The sequence below is a fragment of the Sphaeramia orbicularis genome, chromosome 9, assembly GCF_902148855.1.
Source record: "Sphaeramia orbicularis chromosome 9, fSphaOr1.1, whole genome shotgun sequence".
Classification (NCBI taxonomy): Eukaryota; Metazoa; Chordata; class Actinopteri; order Kurtiformes; family Apogonidae; genus Sphaeramia; species Sphaeramia orbicularis.
Window position 1 is genome coordinate 30228244 of NC_043965.1, and position 21251 is coordinate 30249494.

At 38.5% G+C, this 21251-nt stretch overlaps 3 protein-coding genes across 3 annotated transcripts; 1 reads left to right on the forward strand and 2 right to left on the reverse strand.

The window, feature by feature from the left end:
- Positions 1-321: 321 nt before the first annotated feature.
- Positions 322-7067, reverse strand: smn1 (survival of motor neuron 1, telomeric). The gene is made up of 8 exons (XM_030144574.1): positions 6951-7067; positions 3323-3394; positions 3124-3243; positions 2752-2943; positions 1626-1805; positions 1385-1459; positions 1161-1268; positions 322-586 (listed from the first exon to the last, which is right to left on the reverse strand). The coding sequence occupies exons 1-8, from the start codon at positions 6996-6998 to the stop codon at positions 530-532; spliced, it is 852 nt and encodes a 283-aa protein (XP_030000434.1). The 5' UTR covers positions 6999-7067; the 3' UTR covers positions 322-529.
- A 29-nt stretch (positions 7068-7096) lies between these two features.
- On the forward strand, positions 7097-12166 carry hspb11 (heat shock protein, alpha-crystallin-related, b11). The gene is made up of 5 exons (XM_030143879.1): positions 7097-7349; positions 7601-7705; positions 10250-10318; positions 10393-10436; positions 10527-12166. The coding sequence occupies exons 1-5, from the start codon at positions 7346-7348 to the stop codon at positions 10617-10619; spliced, it is 315 nt and encodes a 104-aa protein (XP_029999739.1). The 5' UTR covers positions 7097-7345; the 3' UTR covers positions 10620-12166.
- A 1695-nt stretch (positions 12167-13861) lies between these two features.
- On the reverse strand, positions 13862-19920 carry lzts1 (leucine zipper, putative tumor suppressor 1). The gene is made up of 8 exons (XM_030143878.1): positions 19662-19920; positions 19406-19540; positions 18114-18276; positions 17608-17999; positions 17313-17486; positions 17041-17172; positions 16571-16765; positions 13862-16269 (listed from the first exon to the last, which is right to left on the reverse strand). Exons 1-8 carry the CDS (start codon positions 19890-19892, stop codon positions 15721-15723), a joined length of 1971 nt encoding a protein of 656 aa, XP_029999738.1. The 5' UTR covers positions 19893-19920; the 3' UTR covers positions 13862-15720.
- Positions 19921-21251: the final 1331 nt, after the last annotated feature.

A 21251-nucleotide genomic window follows, 5' to 3' on the forward strand; every position in this document is an offset into this window, starting at 1 on the left:
TGAATAAACTATGTCGAGAAAACCAGAGGGACTAAAGCAGGACTCAAGCTAGACGTGCAATAAACAGTATTAGCAAGCCAAGAGAACAACAGAGACACTATCAGAATGAGAGGATGTAACACAGCATGGTAGTGATCCTTAATATGTTAAGATCTTACAAACCTCATTTACAGTAATGCATATACATTATGCTAGTCTGACTTCTGCTGGACAGTACTTGCCATTACAACCAGAGATCATTTAGTTGTCTGCATGTTTGGAATGCTAATCTCTAACTACACATATAGAACATCGAGTTGAAGCGAAATGAATGAGACAAGCTGTGCTCAGATCGCTTTTATTCATCTATTTACAAAGAATATAAAACTCTCCTCTTTCAAAATGATCACCGATCTTCTCAAATCATATACATTTTATTTATAACATTTCCTTCTGAAACGAGGAGGACACACCAGGCACAACAAGGAGGGCGGCTGCCGCTCCAGTCAACGACAGCAGCAACAAAAATCAGAATGTTTTCTCTGTAATTTCATTTGTGGTGCACTTTTGTCCAGTTGGCTGCCTCTTTGCGTCCTTGTTTTAATCCCTGTACACAAGAGAAGAAAATCTCATGTTTATATATCAGGTTTTGAAATGGCTCATCTTTCATGCAGCTGAAAAGTTTGATGAAGATTCAGCTAAAAAAAAAAAAATGTTTTTAAAAGGTTCAGGAACAAGATATGATGTTGATAATTATATGCCCATTAGTATACAAAGACCAGAAAATAACTTATGTCCTTGTTACATTAGAATGAGCTCTTTATATTTCCAGATGGAGTGGTTGCTCTTCCTCGGAGTTCGCCACATTATGCAGACGTGTTTCTACAGCTCAGAAATGGCTTCTGCTCTTTCTATCCTGTTTCATAGTAGGTGGCATCCAGTGTTAAGGAGCATTACAATTCCTTTCCATGTTGGAGCAATGACCAGAGTTAACCAAACAGCCCACAACGCTGGCTCTAATGAGGGCGTTTTGCGCTTCTAGCTGTCTCCTTAGGGGACAGTGAGGTTGGTTGAACTCCACCCACTTACACCTCCACAAAAGATGCAGCTAAAGATTACAAATTGAAGTGCAACAAAATATGTTACTAAAAGAAAGGATTCAATTGCCTCTATGTACATACCAAGTAATATCCTGTGTGGTATCCACTCATGTACCAGGAGATGAGGACGCTGCCCAACGCCTCATCATCGACCATGTCAGGGCTCATTGGTGGTGGTGGCGGAATCATCTGAAGCACAGATATTATGATTATTAAGTCTATGCCTGAATTTGACAGTACTTGTTGAAAATCACTAACTTGCTTTAATAACGCTGGTGCTGCATGTATGAATGTATTCAACTCACTGGTGGCCCAAAAGGCATCATGGGAGGCCAAGGAGGAGGTACATGTCCGTGACCACTTGATCGTTTGCTTCTTCCCTGTTAGGATGCACAACAGACCAGAAAAAGCTTTGAAGCCTCAAAAATATTCCGTAAGTAAAATTCAAATTTGTCAGATAACACTATATCTCTACCACAGATTCAACTCTGACAGGTTGCTGTTTATATTTCTTATTCTCATTTACATTTCTGTCTTGTTTCTTACTTGTCTGAAAGCTGCCATGGGAGGTGGGCCTGGGGGAAATCCAGGAAAGCCAGGAGTCCACATAGGAGGATGTTCTTTGTGAGTCTTGGACTTTTGAGATTTACTGTGTGGCTGTCGTTTTTGTTGGTTTGGTGTGGTTGACCTGTCACTCTCTTCTGTTGACGATTCATCTTTGTTTATCTGAAGTGCAAAGAAATATTTGTGTAAATTTGGTTTGTACTCCCATACCTTTGTATATTATTTATCTCTGCATCGTATAAACATAAGAACAATCTAAATATGTCGATAATGTGGCTGTCATTTATTTACATCTTTCTTATATAGGTTTTAATAACATTTTTCATTTTATTTGAAGACTTTGAGTGGGTGACCTTCTTTAATGTTGTGCATATAATACAGAGTGCTCATGCTAGAAACATGTTGTAAAACTCTGGGCCAATATGATATTTATAATGACAATGTCAACCCCACACTTATGAGATAAACATTAATGTAACAAAGCAGATAAACATTGGCCACTATCATCAGTGAAATATCGTCTAACATGCAGTTATCAGTAAATATAGACTAATATCAATGTTCAGCTGATACATACTTATCAATACTATGCACATGACTCTGAAATTTTAATATTATACCAAACAAAAATGTAACATGTTTGATCAAAACAGAAATATGTATTGAGTCAGTAATAAAAACACTGCCTTGGAAGTATTCAGAGTGTAAACCTCTTCCCACCTACTAATTTCCTGACGACAGAAAACTCCCAGCAATATAATGTAAATTTGACGAAGACCTCATTTTTCTCTCGGGAAGATAATGGTCCAAAGACACAGTTGAAATTTGACAGACATCTGTGTACAACATTTTGACATATAGTGATTTTTACACAATGGTTTGAGATGATAACCTTAAACTTTTTGTGGCACTAGATTGCTCCAGAAATTGGAATTGTCCCTGACCTACATCTGTGACCTATAATGACCAAAATTTGATAACTGGACAAAAAAAGCAAAAAACTGTGGATACTAGACTGTTAACTGACAGACAAATGGTAACAACATTAAGCTGCATTCAGAATTAAATAAAATGAAGAAATATGGATGATTTAAGTGCTCGGACTAACCTGCACATTTGTTTCTTCATCAGCTTCAGAAATCTGTGAACATAAGTCTTCAAGATTTTGCTCCTCCTCGTTGCCATAGCCTGTATATACAACTATACAAGTGCCCTTTGTTTCATCTATGGAGGAGATGGTGGCGGCATACAGCTGGCCATCCTCTGACCAGTAAGCGCTGCATGAGTCCCCAACCTGCCACTGGAACACAACATCACAGGTTGTTTGAAGCTTGTGTGGGTGGGATTTGCTCTGCCTATTGGTCTAAATATATTGCTTGCAACACTACTGTAAAATGGATGAAACTCTATTCGATGACTTAAAAGAGCTGTGGGAAAAAAAGCAATGCCTGTATTGCTGTTCCTTATGTAATTTACACACCTCTTTATCTGGAGGTGCATTAGTTCTTTTTCTGCTCTGGTTCTTTTTATTATTCTTCCTTTTCTTTCCAGGATGGGTTTTCTTGGAGGCTTGTGGCTCGTCTTCACTCTTAAGAGCAGTCTGGCACACAAAATATGAAATTAAATGAGGAACATAAAAGCCAAAGTATTGCACTAAAAATGGAAATCACTTATTTTACCTTGAATGATGCAACTGCCTTGTCATAAGCTTTTATCAGTGCTGTATCGTCCCATATATCCGAATCATCACTCTGAGAAAGAGAATGTCAGAATTACCTCCAGCTAATTAACAGTTTTTTCTTTGATAGTGTACCCTGCATAATTATAATGTGTCCACCTGTTTTAGACAGATAGGATATATAGGCCTATTGCTTATATCTATGTGTAATTTCTTCTTGGTCTACAAGAACATTTCCGATATTCACAATCACATCCTTCCAATCCACACCTGTCACCTCAGATATCTATAACATCATTCTTCCTAGGACAAATAATGTCACTTTTCATGTACATTGGGCTGCAGTTTCAAATATCCACATCTGCTTTTCTGACATGAATTCTTCCTGGAAAACCCCCATTTAAGATACGGGTATCTGTAATCCGGTTGCAGATATCCACAATACATTTGTGAATCTGCAGCTCCATTGTTTCTATTTATAAAGCCAATTGCGGATATCTTTAATTAGATTTTTACTAGTTCTAATGTATTTTAGATATTCTAAATTGCATTACTGATATGTGTAATGGTTTGTCGTTTGGTAAATCTAATATTAGAATTGTGACTAGTAACAAGGAGATTGTAGATTTCTGAAATGGGAGTTTTTCCAGGGACAAATTTTGTTGCAGATGTCTGGATATCAAAATTGCCATTGCGTATATCTGAAATTGAAAGCCCATTACATGTAACAGCAACACTTATGTCATTTATTCTAGGAAGAATGATGTTGTGGATATCTGAAATAAGGGTTGTGGAGAGGAAGAATGTCATTGTGGACAATCTTAAATGTTCCTTTTGACATAGAAGAATTGTAGTATGTAGATTCATGATACACATCCAGACTAGTTATTAAATGTTAAAATAGCCATCCATCCATCCATTATCCACCGCTTATCCGGGGCCGGGTCATGGGGGCAACAGTCTAACTAGGGATGCCCAGACTTCCCTCTCCCCAGACACCTCTTCCAGCTCTTCCGGGGGGACCCCGAGGCGTTCCCAGGCCAGCTGAGAGACATAGTCTCTCCAACGTGTCCTGGGTCTTCCCCGAGGTCTCCTCCTGGTGGGACATGCCCGGAACACCTCCCCAGGGAGGCGTCCAGGAGGCATCAGAAACAGATGCCCGAGCCACCTCAGCTGGCCCCTCTCCACGCGGAGGAGCAGCGGCTCTACTCCAAGCTCCTCCCTGGTGACTGAGCTCCTCACCCTATCCCTAAGGGTGCGCCCAGCCACCCTGCGGAGGAAACTCATTTCGACCGCTTGTATCCGGGATCTTGTCCTTTCGGTCATGACCCAAAGCTCATGACCATAGGTGAGGGTAGGAACGTAGATTGACCGGTAAATCGAGAGCTTTGCCTCTCGGCTCAGCTCCTTCTTCACCACAACCGACCGGTACAGCGACTGCATCACTGCAGATGCTGCACCGATCCGTCTGTCAATCTCACGCTCCATCCTTCCCTCACTCGTGAACAAGACCCCAAGATACTTTAACTCCTCCACTTGGGGCAAAGACTCCCCACCAACCCGGAGAGGGCAAAATAGCTTTCCAGGTAAATCTTTAAACCGGATACAGATCACCCTGCAGACAGTTTTTGCATATGATTAATGACTTCTGATCAGGGCTGGGAGATAGGATTAAAAATATGATCACAATCTTCTCCATACTGATTGATATTAATCACAATACATGATAATGCTCCTACTCCTAGTGTGGAGAGTATACTGATAATGCCTGAAGGCTGAAGAAGCATTTTCATCCTCCCGTAGGTTAACAGATGTAGACCCATGTATATATTAAGTTAATGTTCAACAACATTTGTGTCTATTTGAGTATATATAATTCTGAATTTACAAGACATTAGGATCCATACAGTGGAAGTTATTGAGGGCCTTTAAGTAACATAAGAGAAATCTATGTGGTTACAGTTTTAACACATCATTTTGGCCCACAATCTTTACAATATTTGTCAGATAAATATGAAAAGTGAACTTACAGCCTTGTATCCTTTTTCACAAAATAACATTTTTAAACGATAGAAATTGGTATTACCTTAACTCATTAACAAATAAGGAACCAAACATGTTAAAACAAATGTTATGGATGCCTCTAAATTAGGGGCATCCATAACATTTGTTGTTTTCTTATTACAAGTATGCATGTTTGAGGCCCTAACATGCATACCTCTAATAAGAAAAAAAGCTTCATTTTGAAATGAAAGATGTTACATGTGACCACATTAGATACTAATGCTATGTCAGTCAAGGTATCTTTACTTAATGCTAACAAACCAGGTTTGCTGCCTAATGTGGCTTGATTCAGTGTGAATTTCTACAAAAGTTACCTACCCTTCACAATTTCTTTAATAGGCAAAACTGATAAGCCAGCACAATTAGATGCTCTTTGGGCTTACGTTTAGGTGCATCCAAAATTTTCTACAGTAAAGACTTGATGGATTAATGGAAACTGAACCTGCATTTGGTCACTGACACTAGCTCTATACAGTTGCAGAAAAAAATATTAGACCATCAAAAACAATGGTTATACAATCAAGTACTAACTCCTGTGTGTATCATGCAGCTAAAACAGACAGAAAAGAAAACATGGAATGCCTAAAAGCACTGTTTTTGGGAGTACAATGCCCTAGCTATTGATGTAAGAACTTAAGTGATTTTGGTTATTATCAAGAAAACCATGGAAATGACTAGATATCAGCTCTTAAATTAAACTCTTATGAGTTATTTTTGTTGTTATCATTGTATTTGTCCACACAAATGTACCTTTAATTGTACCAGGAATTAAAATGAACAAAAAATTGAAGAAAACAAAGGTAGTCTAATAATTTTTTCCACGCCTGTAGTTGGGATGGAAGTGGGATGTGTGGCAGCGGTGACAAAGAGGATGAGAGGGAGTTCAAAACAGCCTAAGACAGGCCCTCACATCCTTTCTGCGCTGAGATGAGATGGCTTAGAGCATTTTCAGACACAGACTCATCCAGCCACGTAACCTACATAAAATAAAATACATACATAAAAACAAAAAACACTTTGAGAGATGTTTCATCCCATCAGCCATCACCCAATGTCTAGAATAAAACCAAAACCTTATCACAGTTAAATTGTTTTAGTGCACGTAGGTTTTACATCGTGCTATTTTATTTTGTCTTTCCTAATGCATATTATGGTTTTTAACTGTCTCTATTGTTACCTGTTCTATCCTATCTTATTCACGTGGAGTCAATTTCACATTCTCCTTAAGTGTCTATAAGAGTACACATATTCATCCTCATGTTTAAGATGGCAAATCGGTGTTAGAGGAGGGCGTAAAGCTGAGGCATGTGACAACTGTCTTAAACACAGATCTGTAAATATATTGTCTATTTATCTGTATATATCTGTATAAATAAATACAACACATAAAGTGCAGTTTTGATTTCTGGTTCCATTTTCTTGCTTTCCTCTTTGTTACCCAACTTAGCTGAACTCAACAGAGAGTCTTAGCATAGCTAGCCAACTAACGACTTCGGTAAACCCTACAGCAGTTTAGAAAGATACTCGTGTTGTAATTTTACGCTTAGTGATACTCTGTAACTTACTTGTCCAGTTCCGCGTGTAAACAGCACGTCTTGACATCCATTTGCCATGACAAAATGTGAATAACTCGCAGCTAACAGCTCAAGAAACTACGAGCAATGTGCGTCGAGACAGTGACGTATTTTATAAACGCTGACGTATAATTGCTGCGACAGGGCGGTTGGCTTGGCAACGAGAGTAGTTGTCGACTATTTTCACAGATGCCATGAATAAGGCAGGTTTTTGTGTATTTGAGTTGAACCAGCTGCGAGTTTCTACACTAAGACAGTGCTTGAGATTAAAACTCGAATTATAGTGTATGTTTTTACGATGAGTGATTCGTCTTTGAGCTCTTTGGGTGCTAAGGTTGTCGTCGCTACATCCTACGACGAAAAACACCCACCAGAAAACATCATTGATGGGTGAGTGTTACCCATGGATTCTTACTACACATCCATGGTGTTGCTTCTGAAGTATTTGTCAACTTAACCGTTCAAGAGAGACAATATATGGATATGGATATGCAATTTCTTTTTATTGTATATATTCTTATTTTATTCTATGGAGCTAGTTTTTATGTCCTTAATAAAGCTTGAATGAATAAGAGCACATTCGTTCATGATTCTAAAACTCCCTTGCAGATTTATGGCTTTTGTGTTTCCATGTCTCCCAGAAATACTAAACATTTGGACGACCACTGGGATGTATCCACAGGAGTTCATCATCCGTTTTCCTGATCCCACAAAACTCACTGCTGTGACTGTGGACAGCTACAATGGTATGGAGGATCTTCTACAATCAAAGAAATGATCTGGGATAAGTTAATAGACTTTTGAAAATGCAATGCCAATTTTATAACTTTGAATCAGGTGTTTTCTGTTATTATACGGTATAGACTCCAGCCATTTTGGACATCACCAAAAACAAATACATGATTATTGTAAAATTAATGTGGAGAGCCCCAAAACTAACCACAATGAGTTTTCCCAAATCTACTGGTTGCAGTTTGTCCTCAGTGGTCAAGTTTAATTTTGACCAATCAGGATGTGAACACAGCCCCAGTGAAAATGAAAAATGGTGCAACTGTACATAACGGGGTGGGGTGGGGGGGTGGATTGTGTGTAATCAAGGTCAGCACTGCCATTTTTTTCTTTTCTTGTATTTTTATTCATCATAACCATAACATAAAACATATAAACACAACTCAAACATTAACACAAAGTCACACTGAAGCAGACCAAAAAAAAAAGAAGCAAACATGAATCATATATCATTGCAGAAAAAATGAGCAGTTCTAAAACCCAAATAAAACTACATTTTTATGAAAAGTAGACAAAGAAAAGACATATTTATATGTTACAACCCTCTTGCGTCAGTAAACGTTTCCCACCCATCTTTGTAGGTTGCTTTAAATAAAGAAAAGAAAAAAATCCCGCAAAATAACCGGATTAATATCACCTAATATCTCAGAGAAAAAATCTGATTTAAAACTTGGATTCATTGTGGTACACATCTTTTGAAATTCAGCCCAAAATGCAGAAACAACATGACAAAACCAAAATAAATGAACTGCTGACTCCATATGGGTCATTCCATCCCAAATCGACCTAATTTTGGGCATTCTATTTATAATCCTGAACAAACTTATTCATCATGGAGGAAAAATGTGTTGTTGGATTGATCTTAAAGGATGAATGTCACAGAAAGATTAGGCTGGCCAGCATCATAAAAATTCTGGGAAATCTTAGTGACATTTACGTCATTGACCCTGGTAAAATTGGGTCAACTGACCGGCTCCATCCAATTTCCGAGAAGTCTCTACTACAGGCATCAACCTGAGCCAGTTCTGGGAAATCTATAATTATTCTATCTGAACCATCATGCAGTTCCACACCCTAGTTCAAATATCTCAAGTATTATCATAACTTGTGCAATAATCAATGCCATTATACTGTTAAAAATGCCATTTACACCTACGTTTGTATACAATTTGAAGAAAATATAGTCATGCAGTAAAAAAAATATTAAAAATAGAACCAGTTCTATCCTAAAGATAAAATTTTGTACACAACATCTTGAAACATATATGAAGGCATGGTAAAAATTTCAAAATTTTCATTAACTGGCCACATGGTAATTTGGGTGCTCAAATAGAGTATTTTTGTAAAAAATTGAAATCGACCCATTTTATTCATTGCCTCACAGCAACACTTTTCATTGAAATGTAGTCATTTTGCAGTATATTGTTGCATCTTGACCATAAGAATCCATGCAAAAAAAAAAAAGAGGTCTGTACATTCATCCATTATGGCACAGTGCAAGCCTGAAGAGAGAGGACATTTTGAAGAATTAGCCTTTTTGCCTGATTTCAAGGCCTCATGGACCAAACATGAAGGCACCTACAATTATTTTGAAGCACAATATGGTCTTTTCAGGGGGATTTCACCCCAGACAGTAAGTTTCAGCAGTGTGGCTTGAATACCTAAGGAGATATAGCTCCTCAAAGTTAGCTGAAAAGGAAATTTGCAAAATTTAAAAAAACAAAACAAAACAAAAAACATTAATTTTCAAAGGGCTGTATCTCCTAAACTATTACAGATATGACATTAAAATTTTGGATGTGTTGGTTTATCTGGTAGGTGAACAAGTGTGAATTTTTTCAGAATTTTCTGAGGGGGTCATGTGGGGACCATTGGTTGAATTGCCATGGAATGACCCATATGACAAAACAGAACCTTGTTTGATTGACCAGTTCTACAAGTCTTCAACATTTTTAATAATTTGTACTGGACATAACCTCATATAAACATTTACTGTTGCCTTATGTATTAACCTAAATACTTGTTTCATGGTACAGGACAATTAAACACATCCTCCCATTTATGATAGGTACTATATGGAATATCTGTTAAGGAGCTAAAGGTTAAACTAAAGGTTAAAGAAACATTTACTTACCTTATTTCCTTTTAATCATCTTATATACCATATAAAAGGATTATGCTTAGTTGACCCTCTATTATTCTTATGATTCCCATCCTTCCCAAAAGCTGAAATCAGCTGATTATTTCAGTAGAAACAAATAAGAATAGAATAAATAGAATAAATAATAGTTTGTAACATTCCCATTTTCACCCTTAATATCATTTATGAAGAAACACTGTGACCAAAACTTTCCTTCCAAAATATTGAAAGAAATGTTTTAACCACCAAACACTACAGTTTGTTTTCATGTTGTTTTTGCTTGATTCCATCTTTTTGTTCAAATCGATTCATTCAGTTGTGCAAAGCTGTGTTTTTTTAAAAATCATTTTTCTTTTTGCAGTCACACATCTCAAGATAGAACAAAATAACTCACCAAATGCCTCTAACTTTGAGTCAGTTGCAGAGAAAGGTAAGTGTCTGCATCTGATGTTCACAAATTCCACATAATTGAAACTGTGTGTTGACAAACTACTTGTCCTGCAGACTTTACACAGACAGAGGGACATCTTCAGTCTAATTCTATTCCGGTACGTCAACGTCAATAAATACTTATGCTAAAGTCTGTAAAATTATGCAGAAGAATTGTAATATCTACTACTTTTTCACCTGTCTTTCAGCTTAATGGAACCACTGCAACCCACCTACGTTTTATCATCACCTCAGGATATGATCACTTTGTCTCTGTGCACCGAGTCAGTGTACAAAACTGACAGATTGTTTATGACATTGATTAAAGCTTCATGATGTATTTTTTGTAGATTTAATAGCCTTATTTAATCTTTTTTAAAAATACAATAAATGTTGTCATATATCTGTTAATATAAAATACACATGTGCAAAACCACACAAACATGGCTCCTCCTCATGTCAGATTTTTGCAACAGGGTCTGTGAGTCTGATAAGCATATATCCATGGATACATAAGGTACACTGTGCATAACTGATGTGTGGTGTATTTTTTTATTTTTTATTTTTTTAATTATCATTCCCATTGGATTGCTGGGTAATCCAGTCACTATTCTGTATTAAATACATAGGCAGACTTTAATGGCTTAGATTCTCTGCAATTTAATTATTTTGCAGTGTTCCTGAACACCAAAACATAATTAAAGAACCACCTGGATAGTGGTCGAAGCTAATGGGACTAATGTATGTAGTTCAGGTTTAGCCACATACTGAAAAAGGGAATTTTCTGAAACTAGATGTTGTTACCTTTGAGATGAGGTGTCATTGATTAATTTTGGCCTTGTGGTTCTTTAGTCATGGGTTTTGGAACTTGGTATGGTAATTAGGTGAAAATGAACACAAATTAGGTGGAAGGAACAGGTTAAACAAAGGACATGAATGAGAGCGTCAGTACAGTTTTTTTTAATGTGTCACGTTGCATGAATCCATTTTCTCTGGCATTTTCTCCCAATGTCATGGATTCACATACAGGACTTTTTTTTGATATTCCACATTCAATTTTCCCTGGTAATTTTACAAGCTCAAAGTTGGCAAAGCTTTAAAATAAAAGAGTTGGATAGTGATGAACAGTCACTGACAAGAGAACTCTGCAGAGTTAATTGTCTAATTTTCAGCAGCGGCCCCCCCCCTCACCCCCCCCCCCCCCCCCCAAAGCTTAGCAGAATTTGACATCCCCATAGAAATGGGAACTATGGGTGATGCAGCTGGGGGGTTGGGGGACCAGATGGTTTCCCAGCCAACCAGTGAGTCTCTAAAGACTGCGGGCCTTTTCACACATAATACTCGAGCCAGCTCCTGTACTCATATCCTCGGCACTCACACACAATCACTGACTTTTATCTACCTTCACTGCCATTTCAACATGTCGGTAGCAAAAGGCTGAGCAGTGTGTGTGGACCCGTTGGGACTCCCTCCCCAATTACTTTGCTGACTGCGGAGGAGCTTGGGGATTTGCTGAGGCTGTGTTTGCTATAGCTCGGTCTGCATGCAGGGCTCTGAATAAACCAATAAAAATATAAAATACATGCCTGAATAACTAGCCCCCTGATATTTTATACCAGCTAATTGCTTAGGGGAATGGCTAGGATATAGCACATTTGAGTATGTGAGTGTGTAATGAGTAATGAGCCCAAGGAAGGAAGTGATACAGTGTTATTGACTCATCTATTATTTACCGGTGTGGAATATTTATTATAATGTTAGAGGTTAGAGTCGACTGTGAAATGAAGCACAAAGTAACATTCATAGGTGTACAACTAGTTTTTACTTGATGCTTCAAGATGTAGAATGATTACTTTTATGGCTGTCAATATGAAACCGTAGCTGCATTTTTGCATGTTGAACAGGTCTGCAAATGCGCCACACCATCTCTAATGAATTCAGACTCTTTTGTGTTTGACTGCCAGCCAATCACGGGAATCACAGCAGGATATTAGTGCGTTATTATCATGTCACTGCAGGGCTTGGCTAAATTATCACCCGGTATCTTCTGGTGGCTGCTTAACTGCTGTCCAATCACACCCAGACATCTGTTTGGCCAAAACTCTGTATGTTCAGCTGAGTTCATACAGGAGATGTGTATCATAACCCATCATGTCCCTACAGGGAAGGACAATATGGCTGAAGTTTTTTTTTTTTTTTTTTTTCAGAAGCACGTACAATTGATCATTTTTATTTTTGTCGTTCTATATTAACACAAAATAAATCATAATTCAAAAGTACTTTTCTTTATTACATGTGTGTGTAATATGATCAAACAATAACAATGAGAAACAGCATTTGCACTGTCTAGTGTACATTGTTAAAAATAAAATAAAATAAAATAAAATAAACTCTTATTGAGTTAATTAAAACAAACTGCACTCTGAATTGAGCAGAAAAAGCACTGTTCTTGATATTTATAATTTTGACATTATTCTCGATTTTCATAAAGCAAAAATATTAATTTGATGGATTACCCAGCTTGATCTCCCTCAAACCCCTTTTGGTGAAAACATCCAATTGTATATAAAAAAAAACATGAATATTACAAGCTATAATTGATTGAATGTTTGTATAATTCTGCCAATGAACATTATCAGCAGTTTTATACTCAAACCTGTCTACTTCTAATTGTTGACTCTTGTGAAACAGAATATATACCTGGCATTATTATTGTAAATATTTACGCACTGTTTACAGACAGTTATTTTTAGGCAGAAACCCTCCAACTCCGTCTTCCCTTCACTAAGCTTTGTTGATTCCTTTCATGTCAAACCAGCGAGTCTGAATTTCCTGTTATCTCTTCTGTGTGGTCCTCCTTTCATGGCAATAACAGAGCCACATGCAATGACAAAGGGCCTTAATTTGATTTCAGTTTTGATTTGGCCCAATCAGCTTAGTTCTGACAGAAGCTTCGCTGGAAAGAGCTGTTGTATGAGGAAGGAAACACTATCAAAAGGCTGAAATTAAATGACTAGACGTGAGAAGAAAACAATCTTCTCATTATTTAAGTCCAAGAGGAATGCAGAGTTATGAGAGAAGACAACTTTGAATATATATCAACAGGATTCATATTTATTTATGCGCTAAACTTGACATTTGCTTGAGAATCTGAGGTAACAGCAGCCTGTTTTCATGACCTTTTCCCCCAGTAATTCTCCGTTACTCTGTATGTTGTGGTGCATTGTCTATAGTGCCAATGTTTACTAAATCAAAAGTTTTCACCCATAATTCTCTCACCATTCAGTGCAGGATGTGCAATGTAGATTAGACTACTGATGTGTTTTGCAAAAACAGCTTGAGGGAATTTGTCGGTCTGTTGTAATACAGTATGTAAAAATACCCATCATACATAAACATTTAAGAGATTCCCAATTGTAAGTAAATGCTGGAGTGAACACTGAAGCGCCTATGAGAGTGCACCCAAGTTTGTGTTTTGGAATTTACTTGACATACTGTTTGTTTTTTTGAGCTCTCTTGACCAAGATATTAAAATTCTTCTGCTTTTGTTTTTATTTATAATATTCTGCAACCATCACACACCAAGTGAACTCATATTTGCTGAAGCTGCAGTATTACTTATCCATTTGCTACATTCCTTTCCACTTTTCTATGCCCAGACCCAGAGTTAGGATTGTAAAACACTTATCAGTCACTTGAGTTTGAGTGCTGCTGGTTTCTGTACCTTACCTTGGAGTTCGGCTTAGCCTGTCTGCCTCCAAATCTCTCCTGACTTGCTGTGGTAATGTAATGTAATGGTGGGTAGCTGAGCAATCTCCAGCAGCCTCATTACAGAGATTGCCACACATTCTTGACCAGCGCAGTGTGTGCATATTTCTCCCTGGTAGTCTGTGTGAGCCCCAGAGTATTGAGTGGGTGGAGTAGTTAAACTTTTGCTTCTCAAACTACTTTGCCCTTGTGGGAAATGGAATAGCTCCAAAATAGTAGAGCCAAATGGTCGGGGCTGCTGGTAGGAAGAACTGTTTGTCTCCGAGTGGAGCTGTTCCAGCTAACTCTTATGAAGTTGGATGAACAATGTAGAGAGAGATAGACAGTACAGCTTTTTTTTCAATGCTTTCCTTGCTTTTATTGTGTGCTATCCTGCACTTCTTAATCTCCACGTCTCTCTCTCTCTCACACACACACACACACACACACACATTCACTGTTATATTCCCATGTGTTTAGAGGCTCTCTAACCTTAAAATGTAATGATTTATGTTATAAGGACAAAGTTCATGTTCCCACAAGGGAGGTGCTTCCCTACAAAGAACTCAATAAAGAGATTTATTAAAAATAATACATAGCCATACACTCAAAGACAACACAAGGTGAATCTCAAAATGTGTGTTTGCCCTTGATATGTGTCACAGATATTATCTAATATAATCTGTATTATCTGGAGTTCGGTAACAGGGATTAACACGACATCGTCATTGTGGAATAAAGGTTTAATTCTTTCCATGGTTCAGGCTTGAAGTTTGCTCAGAGAAATGATCCGAACAAAAAATACAGTGACGATATCCGGTGATCTGAAGTTTATAATCTCTACTTGTTTTTAAAGGAGGATCCACAGTCTACTGGGTTCACAATCAAACTAATGTAAAAAATTAGCTTTAAATAGGTAGAAGTTCTATGGGATCCCAACCTGCTCATGCACTGGTGTTATTTTCAAAGTGAATTACAGGACACATTAACACAACATGTTGAAAGTTAAAGTGAACTGATGAAATTCATGACACTTTAGTTTAATTATAACATGTTTTGTTGTTGAAAATATAAGACACCAGTGTTTCAAAGTTACCCTAAAAATGGTTCAGGGCATGGAAAAGACACAAATCTCTAGCAGTGAAGGACAATGTAATAATGGTAGTGGATAAACAAAGCTGAGTAAATTATGGTTTAGGATCTTAGAGCTGACACAGGAGATACATCACTGTCATTTCCATGCTGGTATGGACCACAGATGTTTAGCCACTATCATGCTTATCATGTGTTACTATCAAACATTAATCAAAAGACACATAAATCAGTTGCTGCCATTCACAAAACACATAATTTGAATATTATGTGAGGCTGGCAGTGTGATATAAAAATAAAAATATTATCTTCTCAACATTAAATAACTTAAAATTTACTTTAAACAAATAGTTACTAGAATAAGTAGTATTTTTAATTCTGTATTGGAGACTGCATTTAGCACCTTCTATTAAAAACCCTTCTAAAAACAGAAATGAGTGGTGAAAATGACTTCTAGCTGTCATTTTGTTGTGTCATCTATGATGTGTAGATGCATAAATATCTGAGGTGAAAAAACAGTCATGTGCCAGTGTTACTTTTGGTGGATGTGTGGGAGTGCTCCCATCAAATCTCTGTGGCAATCACGTCATCGTATGTTTGTAACCCTGAGCTGTAGGTCATGTCCGAGCCCAGCTCTGTCCGGGCCTCCAGTTCTGCGGTCAGTTCTTTTAGGATCCTCTCCAGGTCCTGGTTCTTCTTGTGCACCTGCAGGTAGTTGATCTGGAGCTGCTTCTGGTACTTGATAACCTTATCTTTCTCCTTGTTCCATGTCTGCCTCTCCTGCTCAAAGCTGTTGGCCAGTCTCTCTTGGGCGTCCTTCTCCTCCATGAGCTGTCGTTTGAGTGTCTCCACTTCTTTCTGGAGGGATTCTGTGGACATATGTCCCTTGTTCTCCTCCCTGCAGCCCTCAGCAGGGGAGTTTGAGACTTGAATTAGTCTTTCTGAAGTCTGAGTCTGGGCATGGCCATCAAGTTCCAGACTGTGCTGAATCCTTTGCTCTTTGGCCACTGCCAGATCCTGTTTCATTCCCTGAATGTCTTTTTCCAGTTTTCCCACTTTCTCTCTGAGCAAATCTGCCTCATTCTTTTTACGCTGAAGCTCATTCTGGCAGACCTAAAAAAAAAAAAAAAAGAAAAAAAATATGGCAATTAAGAAGAGCACATTGACAGATACAATAGGTTTAATCATGGGAAATGTTGAACAAACTCATCAAGCATGTGAATATAAAAGTCTGATAAAAACATGAACATTGAGAACAGTCTGAAAGGTACAGTCTAGTGAAGCACATAACAACCAGTATTATTTCTGCACAGAAGTTTTTCATGTAATGAGTAGTGTGTGGGCATTTTATTCACATCTCCGTATTTGAATTGCTTTGTGCGATGAACTGATGTTGAATAATAAACCAACTTACCTCTGCCTCTATAGTGCGTGAGTGCAACTTGTCCTCATGGTCTTTATTCTGTTTTTTGAGCGTCTCCATCTTCGCTGTGATTTCCTTCAGTGATGCCCTGAGGCTCACTATCTCATTCAGTTTGTGGCTAATGTCTGCCTGACAGTCTCTCAGTTGTTGCTTCAATAAGAAAATCTCCCCTGTCTTCTGGCACACCTACATTCATGCAGAGAAAAATAAGATTCAGTTACTAGAATTTTAATAGATTGCATTTATAAATCATGCAACAATACTATGCATAGTACTAATTGCAATTCACTATTCACATCTTTCCTCTTTGTTGAACATAATACAAAAAAAACCTTCAAAGTTTTCCCACTGCTGTGGTTGAACAATGCATTCCAACTCTACAGTAATTCTCAAGGCTGTATCATATTATCTTATACTGTGAATGACTCTAGCTGATATAACACATATGATTGTTGGCTCACCTCCCACTGAGTTTCCTCAAGTGTTGGAGCCAACTGCGTATTTTGTGTCTCGTAAGTTCTCAATCTGAGTTCGGTCAAGTCCTTCTCCTGGGTCAGCTTGGAAACATCTTCCTGAAGCTTCACTTTTTCTTCCTGCGTGAGAATAAATTACCTTCATTTATATAAAGTATGAAGTCACCAAAGGGGCTCCATAAGTTTGACATTTCTAATGATATAATATAACTTGCTTTTAATGTAACAGAAAGACAGGGGGTCAAGGAAAATCAAACGACCTGGAGCTGGTTCACTTGTAGCTGCAGTGCTTGCTGGGTTTTTGCAGCTATCTGTGACACTTGTCGTAGCCTTGTGGAACACCGCTGCTTTAAACCCTCAATCTCTTCGGTGCAGTACCTCTGTCTCTCGTCAAACAGCTGACAGGTTTCAGCCTCCTTCTCCTCAAACGTCACCTGTTGTAAGGTAAAGAAATTCTAGTGATAAACTGGCACAGAGCTGTGAAATATCCAATGACGAGGACTGATTAGGAACCCATGCTGAGTTTTTTTGTTTTGTTTTATGACAGCTCATTACCTGTAGCTCCTGCAGTTCAGTCTCTCTCTCCAGAAGCCTTTGTTCCAAATGCTCAATCAGTGACTCATCTGGAGTAATAGGGGATCGAATCCCACCTGCAGTTTCACAGAGAGGGCTTGGCTTATCTGCAGCGAGTGGGGAGCCAGCATCCCCATTAGCCTTAGATGTCAGGCTGCTGCTGTTTAAACCAGCCGTGTAGCTGCAGTCAAGGTTAGTGTTATTCCCGTTGACCCATGGAGGGAAATTGGGTTGTAGTCCCTTGCTGAGGCTGTTCGCAGGAGGTGAGTTGCTATCAGTGTGACTGACGGGGCCTGTGGAAGCACTGAGACTGCCACTGGTGCTGTGGGTGGGCAGGCTAGACATAGAGTTACGTCCGGAGTCAGAGAAGGTCCCTGAAAGAAAGGAAATTATGGCACTTTAGACAATCACTCATTACAATCACATAATGAAATCTTAAGTCACCAATGTATTAATAACACATACTGTGTATTTTAAAAGATAAAGACCTGAGAATGTGTCTTGCTTGTGTGTAATGTCTGGACTCTTTGTTTTCTCTGGTGGGCTGAGGATGCGGTCCAGGCTCTTTGGGCCTCTCTCTGTGGAAGACGTACTCCTGGGAATTACTGGTGTGAAGGCAGTGGAACGGACCAGTGACTGTTCAGCAGAAGTCTGGAAAAATGAAATGACACACAAGTCAGGGATGCTCCTCACAATTGTTGTTTTTATATTCAGTGTATCCTCTTGCTGACAGACCGGGCAAAAGCAGGTCTGATTGTAGAATTACAGAGAGTACAAAGACCCAAACACCAATAACATTACAAAATTTGAGAATCGTAATGACTGTCTTTCACAGGGATAAATATTGTCACGTGTTTTCAAACCTGTACAAATGAAAAGGATAGATTTTTTTTTTCTCCCAATCATGTCTTTTCATTTTCGAAATAGAACCAGCGAAGCATGCAGAATTGCTTCTCCGAGCTGGCAGTATTAAAAGCCACCCAGCAGTAGTTGCAAGTAAAATTCACCCGACTGTCATGAAAAGGAAAACTCATTTCAAAGATGAACTTATACTCCACGTGCCCCATCTGTGCTGTCCAAGAACGTCACAAGCGGTACCATACCTCCCCTCTCTGTCCTCCTCTCCACTCCTCTGCATCCCACATCTCTCCCCCATGCGCTGTCTGAGGGAAGATGAATAGCCCTTCTCTGTGATATTAATAATATGAGCTACTGCTGAAGTGTAAGAGGTAAAGCTTGTGAGCTCAGCATTCTTTCTCACTGACTTCATGACTGGGATGTGCAGTGCTTTGGCCGTTTTTTTATTTTTTCTTTTTTTCTCAAACCCACTTTGGCCCTCTCTCTCTCCTATTCTCTGCACTGTCTCTCATAAAGCTGCTTCATATTCCTCCCTTCCCCTCATCTTGCCCCTGAGGAATAAAGACCCATTGAAGGAAGCTCAGTTTGCCTATGTATTCTTGACACAGAAATGACTTCTCTGGGAAGATCAAGGCATTCTTAGGCAACTAATCTGGGAGGGGGTGATTAATAAGCTGGGAAGGTTCAACACAGGTTATGAGGCAGGGCTTCTGCCTATTAAACTACCTGCTATGGGTGTTTTATTGCAGACTTTTCTGTCAAAGTCTATTAAAATCATACAGTATGACCTATTAATGACATAAACTTCACCATAGCAAAAATTCCAGAAGAAGAATGCAAATGTGGTGCTATAATAATGAACACTTAACATCTAAAATCTCTTACTTTAAGTATTTAAACTCATATTTTGCTGTTAACTCACCCTCTCAGGCAACTTCTTTGACATTAGCAGCAGTTTTGGTTGGGGTTTCCGATCAGGTTCATCTGTGTTTCCTCCACCTGCACGCTCCTCCATTGCCCCTCCTTTGTGGTAAACTGACCTTGGTTTATGACTCACCTTGTATGAAATAGGATGAATATAGTTAAAAAGCAGATCAATGCCTGTTTTCATTGCCATTCTGGTGGAATATATGACAATGCATAGTTCTGTCATAGCATCCAATGGCATTTGAGCTCACCTTAATGTAAAAAAAATCCTCACTTCGTCCTGAGCGAGAATGGGAAAGGCCCTTAGAGGGATAAGTGGAAGATGAAGAGCCCTGAACAAAGCCGCACTTCAATAAACCGTCAAGGCTGCACCCTCCAGTTCTTCTATGATGGTTTGTGTCCTTTTTTAACCTGAACTCAGATGCCTTGCAGTGTTTGCTGTTGAGGCTGTTGCCATTGATGACACTGCTGACACTACCCATTGTCCTGTAGGCATAAGTGATGGCAGGGTGGAACTGAAGTCCAGGTGGTTAACTTACACTGAAGAGAAGGGACGACTCGATTCATGACCCTGAAGAAGCACCAGTGGTTTCATCTGCAGAATAATCATACAAGAAAACATGTATAATTCATGTATAATCCAGGGAAAACACAGCGGGTCTTCTTGTGAATGGCCAAAGACATGTCTTACTAGCCGTTGATGGTTGTTAGTTTTTTGTATTATCTGACTTTATTGTTTCCTGCTCAGTCCAGACATGCATTGTTGAAGAAAGGTTGGATTCATTTGCAAAACAAACAAACTGAAAAACGGTATACCTTGGCTCTCTGCCTAGCTTTGTGTGTGTGTAGATTTATGGCTCAGCCGTTGAATTTGACAAATAACCCTTTGGGTGCCCTTCCTTTAAACAAACTTGCAATTAGGCTACTTACTGCCTACTCAACACTTGGCTGGTGCTGCCATCAGAATAACACTATGCAATTTAAAGTCATATTTATCTTCATGAATTTATAACAAACAGTATTGCTGTTGCCATTTTAGTTTCCATGTTTTATAATGTGTGATTATGAAATAGTGTCGACACAAAAATATTACATTTAACATATTAAGCAGTCACGGTCCATTTCTCTCATTAATATTCTTTCTTTTATTCTACAAGGACATCTACTTACAAAGGTCGCACCAGTGCTCTCTTTTTATTGCCCCTACCTCCCTTTTAAAGTCAACCAGACCCCAGATGCTATTAGTCATGATCTCTAACCCACAGGGGAAAAGTCTTCTCTGCAGTTACATACTTGGAACGGGCTCCATGCTGGCCGATCAGGCCTGTGGGTTCCCCTAACCACCTGGTCCTCAGCCTTTAAGCATTTGATAATAGCCACAGCAAGAAAGCACGAGATAACGGCCTGCTATAAGTCACATAAATGTACACATTGCATTTTACTAGGTGCTTATCCATAATTATTATAATTACTTGTAGGGCTGTGTGATATGATTATAAATATTCATTATGTGATGGAAGAAAAATGTCTACAGTTTCATATTATGCTTCAGCATTTCTGTTTTGTTTTTTTTTTGTCAAAACTAACACACTTTACAATTTCAGTGCTTTGTGCCCCACGTATGCAAGCAGGAAAGTAGCATGAAGGCAAAATCACCAACATGGAGAAGAGTGAATGTGACACAATGGGGTAATTCCAAACAGAAATGATTCCCAAATCGAAGTATGTGATGAAGATGTTATATTAAAAAGTCTGAATTGAATCACAGAACAAAAGTGATATGTACTGTTACTATGACAAAAAACTCATCATATATTGAAATTATAGCTATCTCACTCACT